The following is a 5,888-nucleotide window of genomic DNA, read 5'->3' on the forward strand; positions in this document are numbered from 1 at the left end:
GCCTGTAGGGCGTGATAGGGCAGGGAGGAGGTGGGGAGGATGCGTTATGGGGCGAGGTATGAAGTGTGGGACGCGGTGTATGGGGTGGCATGGGGTGGTGGTTGTGGGGCCTGGGTAAGGCATGGAGGAGGTCGGGAGGCACGGGCTGGTGGGGGCAGGTATGAGGTGGGACGGTTATGCGGGTAGCGGTCGGGCTGTGGGGCTGATTATGGGGCAGGAGCAGGAGGTGCGGGGAGGACGGGTTGTGGGGAGGTATGAGGTGGGGATGGTTATCGGGGTTGGCGGGTCGGTGGGAGGCTGGTGGTGTGTGCGGGCAGGGAGGAGGTGGGGCAGATGGGTTGTGGGAGGTATGGAGGTGGGGGACGGGCCGTTATCAGAGGTGGCATGAGTCGCGGTTGGATGCCGCGTGGCCCTTCGACCGTATGACACACGTCTCCCCACCCGTCCTGCCCACCGGCTGTACATCACCCACTCCACGGGACGCTTGTCCTCTTCGGCCTCAATACCTGATCCCCCTGCCCTGACCCCCAATACCCCACTGATCCCCCCTGCCCTGACCCTCCGCCTTGCCCCCAAGTGCAGACTGACCCCTGCCCTGATCCCCCCAACTCTTACATGGGACCCCGGCGTCCGGGCTGCACTCGCTGCTCTCGATGCCAGAATCATCTGAACTCTGGGAGGCGCCGGCCGTGGGCTCCGACCCCGACGTCACCTCCTGGGGTGGGCGGAGAATGAGATGGGGGGCCAGCCCCCTGGAGACACATCCCGCTCCCCCCCTCGCCTCTGCAGACACCTCCTGACCTCCCCCAGCCCCCACACTCACCATGCTGACCATATCCAGGGTGAGGGGGGCCTGGGTAGCCCCCCCGCTGGTCTGCACCTCATCCCCCTCAGAGGAGGAGTCGGGGGGCTCCTTCTTCCCCTGCCGGGGGACCCTCCGAGCTGGCAGCTTAGCTGGGGGGGAACAAGAGGGGACCTTAAGCAGGGAAAACAGGTGGATGCCGGGTCCCTGGGGGGCTGTGACACGGGACAAGGGGGTGCCTGGATGCTGGGTCCCTGGGGGGCTGTGACACGGGACAAGGGGGTGCCTGGATGCCGGGTCCCTGGGGGGCTGTGACACAGGACAAGGGGTGCCCGGCCCCATGGCAGGGGATGGGGTGCCCAGGAAAGCTGTGACACTATGTGTGGGCTGCCCGGATGCTGGGGTCCCGTGACTGGGGATAGGGTTCCCAGGAGGGCTGAGATAGCGTGTGGGGGCTGCCTGGACGCCGGGGTCCCGTGGCAGGGGATGGGTGCCCAGGAGGGCTGGGACAGCATGTGGGGGCTGCCCAGATACCGGGGTCCCATGGCAGGGGATGGGTGCCTGGGGGGGCTGGGACAGCGTGTGGGGGCTGCCCGGACACCGGGGTTCCGTGGCAGGGGATGGGTGCCCGGGGGGGCTGGGACAGCGTGTGGGGGCTGCCCGGACGCCGGGGTCCCGTGGCAGGGGATGGGTGCCCGGGGGGGCTGGGACAGCGCGTGGGGGCTGCCCGGATACCGGAGTCCCGTGGCAGGGGATGGGTGCCCGGGGGGGCTGGGACAGCGCGCACACACACCACACACAGAGAGAGATCCATCCCCAAAATGCATCACTGCCACCTGGCTGCCCCACCTGGATGATGATGACTTGTCGCGGGCCGTCCTGCTGGCCTAGCTCCTCGCCCAGGCATAGGGTGACGTGGGGCTCTGGCTGGGCGCCCCAGGCCTCCGGTATAGCTGCAGCGCTGTGGGGAAGCGCCGGGGGCAGGGTTGCAGGCCCAGCTCTGGGTGAGTCAAGAGGGACTCAGGGGCACTGCAGAGGAGATCTGGGGGTCACAGCAAGGGAAGGGGCAATACTGGGGGGGTTATGGGGACACAAGGGGGGAGATTCAGAGGTTTGCAGCAGGGGCATGGGGGGGTTGGCAGTAGGGCTGCAGTGTGGGGACGGGGTTCGCTGTAAGTCAGACGTGTCCTCTCAGCCAGCGTAAAAACAGAAGGTTATCGTCACCGAACAGGAACACAGCGCAGAACAGAGCTTGGTAGCACAGAAATCAAGTGAACTTTCGCCGAGTCCTCTTCGGGGAGTCGCTGGGACTCCCCCTCTTTCCAGTCCCCCAAAGCAGACTGCCAAGCATTCCAGGACCGACCTACACTCCCCGTTGCCTCTCCTCCTCCTATTTGCCTTGGGTTCCCCAGGCGGGGATAATGCGGGTAGGGCTCCGAGTGGGAAATTCCAGGGTCTGAGTGGGAATATGGGGATCTGAACAGGGATATGGAGTCAGGGGTGAAGCGGGATTTGAGGTCCGAAGCAGGGATATGGAGTTTGAGAGTCCAAGCAGCCAAGGAAAATTGGAGTCTGAGTAGAGATATAGGGGCGGGAGTCTGAGTGGGAACATTGGGTCTAACAAGGAAATGGGGTTTGGGGCCTGAGCGGGGAAATACTGAGGGATCGGGGATCAAGAAGGGAATCGGGGTCGCCAAGAGGGATATGGAGTTTGGGGGTCTGAGTGCGGATACAAAGGCGTTAGGGGCACCCACTCACCTTGGCGGAAGGGCTGCCCCACTGAAGACCTGCATGACTTCATCTCCTCACAGTTGCGGGGTGTTGGGGGGCGTCCCGGAGCCCCTCCAGTACACCCCGGCCCCCGACAAGCGGGCCGGTGAAGACCCTTGGGGGGCACTGGCCACCATCACCCCTTGGCCAGCGCCCCCAGCAGCTCTTGCGATGGCTGGCGCTTGTGGGGGTCCGCGCACCCCCTCGGGGGGGAGCAGCAGCACCCGCTGCAATAAAGCGCGGGCGTGGGGCACAGGCGCGGGTGAGTGGGGTCACCAGGAAATCGCATGGGGCAGCTGCTGTGCACACCAAGCTCTCCACTGTACCAACAGGGACATGCACACCGAGTAGTCTGGGGGAGAGAGAGACGGGGTTATGGGGACTGTGGGCAGAGGAAGGGGATTTGAGGGGTGTTAGGGGTCAAGAAGTGGGATATAGTATGGGTTGAAGTGGCAGCAAAGGGGAATGGGAAGTGTGGGGCAGAGAGGGAATTAATGGGGTGGATGGCAAGAGGGCATGTGCGTTTGGGCAGAGAAGGAGAATTATGGGAGATATGGGGCAAGAGGCTAGGGCTGTGGGGTGGAGAAGGAAGATGGTGGTGTTGGGGGGGAGGAGGTGGGGAGAGACAGGTTGTGGTGGGGGTATGGGGTATGAGGTGGGGGGGATGGGGTTATGGGGTGGCAGGTTGGAGAGCTGTGGGGTCTATGAGGCAAAGAGAGGTGCGGAGGGTGGGATTGTGGGGGATGTATGGGGTATCGAGCATGGGGGGACGGGGTATGGTGGCAGGGTGGCGGGCCTGTAGGGCGTGTAGGGCAAGGGAGGAGTGGGAGAGATGCGTTATGGGGAGGTATGAAAGTGGGGACGGGTTATGGGGTGGCAAGGTGGTGGTGTGGGGTGGTAAGGCAGGGAGAGGTGGCGGGAGACGGGCTGTGGGGAGGTAATGAGGTGGGGACGGGTTAGGTAAGGCGGGGGGCTGTGGGGTGTATGGGGCAGGGAGGAGTGGGAGGACGGGTTGTGGGGAGGTAATGAAGGTGGGGGATGGGGTATCGGGGTGGCAGGGTGGGAGGTGGTGTGGTGTGGTGGGCAGGGAGGAGGTGGGAGGATGGGTTGTGGGGGAGTATAAAGTGGGGGATCGGGGTTATCAGGTGGCAGAAGTGGGGGACTGTGGGGTGTGTCGGGCAGGGAGGAGGTGGGGAGGACGGGTTGTGGGGAGGTATAGTTGGGAGTTAATGGGGTAAGCGGAGGGAATGCTGTGGGGTATGTGGGGCAGGGAGGAGGTGGGGAGACGGGTTGTGGGGGAGGTTTATGAGGGTGGGGTATGGGGTAAAGCGGGGGGGGCTGTGGGGTATGTGAGCAGGGGAGGTGGGGAGGACGGGTTGTGCGGGGAGGTATGAGTGGGGGATGGGGTTATCGGTGCAGAGTGGGGGGACTCGTGGGGGGTGGGGCAGGGAGGAAGGTGGGAGGATGGGTTGTGGGGGAGGTATGAGGGTGGGGGACAGGTTATGGGGTAGCAGGGTAGGAGGGCTGTGGGGTGTGTGGCGCAGGAGGAGGTGGGAGGACGCGGCGCGCTGGGAGGAGCGTATGAAGGTGCGGGATGGGTCATGGGATGGCAGGGTAGGGGGATCTGTGGGTGTGTGGGGCGGGAGGAGGTACGGGACGAAGGTTGTGGGGGAGGTATGAGGTGGGGGACGGGTTATGAGGTAGCAGGGTGGGGCTGTGGGTGTGTGGCAGGGAGGAAGGTGGGGAGACGGGTTGTTGGGAGGTATGAGGTGGGGACGGGTTATGGGTTGCAGCGCGTGGGGGTGTGGGGGGCAGGGAGGAGAGTGGAGAGGACGGGTTGTGGGGGGTTGAAGTGGGGACAGGTTATGGGTAAGCGGGGGGGAGCGATAGGGGTTGTAGGGGCGGGGTCTGGTCTCACCGTCCGTGGGGGGCAGGAGGTCCCCGATCCAGCGTGACGTTAAATGAACGATCGCTCGGTTCAGAATCTGGGGCTATGGGAGAAACAGGGCCATGAGTTACGGTGATGCCCCCGTCCTGACCCCCAACTACCCGCTCACCCCGCTCTGCCCCCATCACCCCATCTGACCTACATCCAGCCCCAACTGCTGCTCGCCCTCTGCCCCAACACCCACATGGATCCCCATCTCTGACTCCCCAACTGTCCTGCTGACCCCCCTGCCTGCCCCCAACACCCCATATCACCCACTGCTCTCCCACACTGGATACCTCCGCCTTGCCCACACCTCACTAACCCCAGCTCTGCCCCATCAACCGCCATTGATCCCGCATACTAGACCAACTGCCCACTCACCATTAGCTCTGCCCAACACACCCCTGCTCTGTCATGACCCCTGCCTTACCCCACGACACGACTGCTGCTGGCCCCCAAACCCTGTCCCCTGCCATGACCCCCATACCACTGATCCCTCCTGCCCGCCACACGCCTTGCCCCCAAGTGCAGACTGACCCCTGACCTGATCCACCCTCCAACTCTTACATGGACATCCGGCGTCCGGGCTACGAATGCTCTCGAGCCAAGAATCATCTGCAACTCTGGCGAGGCGCCGGCCGTGGGCTCCGACCGCCGGTGACGTCAAAAAAACCATCCTGGGGTTGGGGCGGAGAATGGAGATGGGAGCCAGCCCCCTGGAAGACACATCCGCTCCCTCCTGACTACTCAGACACCTCCGACCCCCAGCCCCGACACTCACACATGCATGCATTCCCGGTGGGGGAGGCTGGGTAGCCCCCCGCTGGTCTGACACTAATCCCCCTCAAGAGAGTCGTGGGGGACCTTCTTCCCTGCCGGGGGACCCTCCGCAGCTGGGCAGCCCTTAGTCTTGGGGGGAACAAGAGGGGACCTTAAGCAGGAAAACAGGTGATGCCGGGTCCCATGGGGGGCTGTGACACGGGACAAAGGGGGGTGCCGATGCTGGGTCCCTGGGGGGCTGTGACACGGGGAAAGGGGTGCCTGGTAATCCGGTATCCCTGGGGGGCTTGTTACATCAGGAGCAAAGGGGTGCCCGGCCCCATGGCAGGGGATGGAGTGCCCAAGGAACTGTGACACTATGTGTGGGCTGCCGGATGCTGGGGGTCCCGTGACTGGGGATAGGGTTCCCGCAGGAGGGCTGAGATAAGCGTGTGGGGGCTGCCTGGACGCCAGGGGTCCGTAGGCAGGGGAATGGGTGCCCAGGAGGGCTGGGACAGCATGTGGGGGCTGCCCAGATACCAGGGGAGTCCCATGGCAGGGGATGGGTGCACTGGGGGGGCGGGACAGCGATGTGGGGGGCTGCCCGACCACCGGGATTCCGTTGGA

At 64.5% G+C, this 5,888-nt stretch overlaps 1 protein-coding gene across 1 annotated transcript in view; it reads right to left on the bottom strand.

The window, feature by feature from the left end:
* IRF9 (interferon regulatory factor 9) overlaps positions 1 to 5,888 on the bottom strand; it is a 17,466-nt gene that overhangs the window by 8,393 nt on the left and 3,185 nt on the right. Inside the window, exons 3-4 of the mRNA XM_075061343.1 lie at positions 824 to 954; positions 589 to 715 (exon numbers count right to left, since the gene is read on the bottom strand). Of these exons, the coding sequence (XP_074917444.1) occupies positions 589 to 715; positions 824 to 954 (258 nt within the window). The remainder of the gene's footprint in view (positions 1 to 588; positions 716 to 823; positions 955 to 5,888) is intronic.

This window comes from Chelonoidis abingdonii, unplaced genomic scaffold, assembly GCF_003597395.2.
Source record: "Chelonoidis abingdonii isolate Lonesome George unplaced genomic scaffold, CheloAbing_2.0 scaffold0024, whole genome shotgun sequence".
NCBI lineage: Eukaryota > Metazoa > Chordata > Testudines > Testudinidae > Chelonoidis > Chelonoidis abingdonii.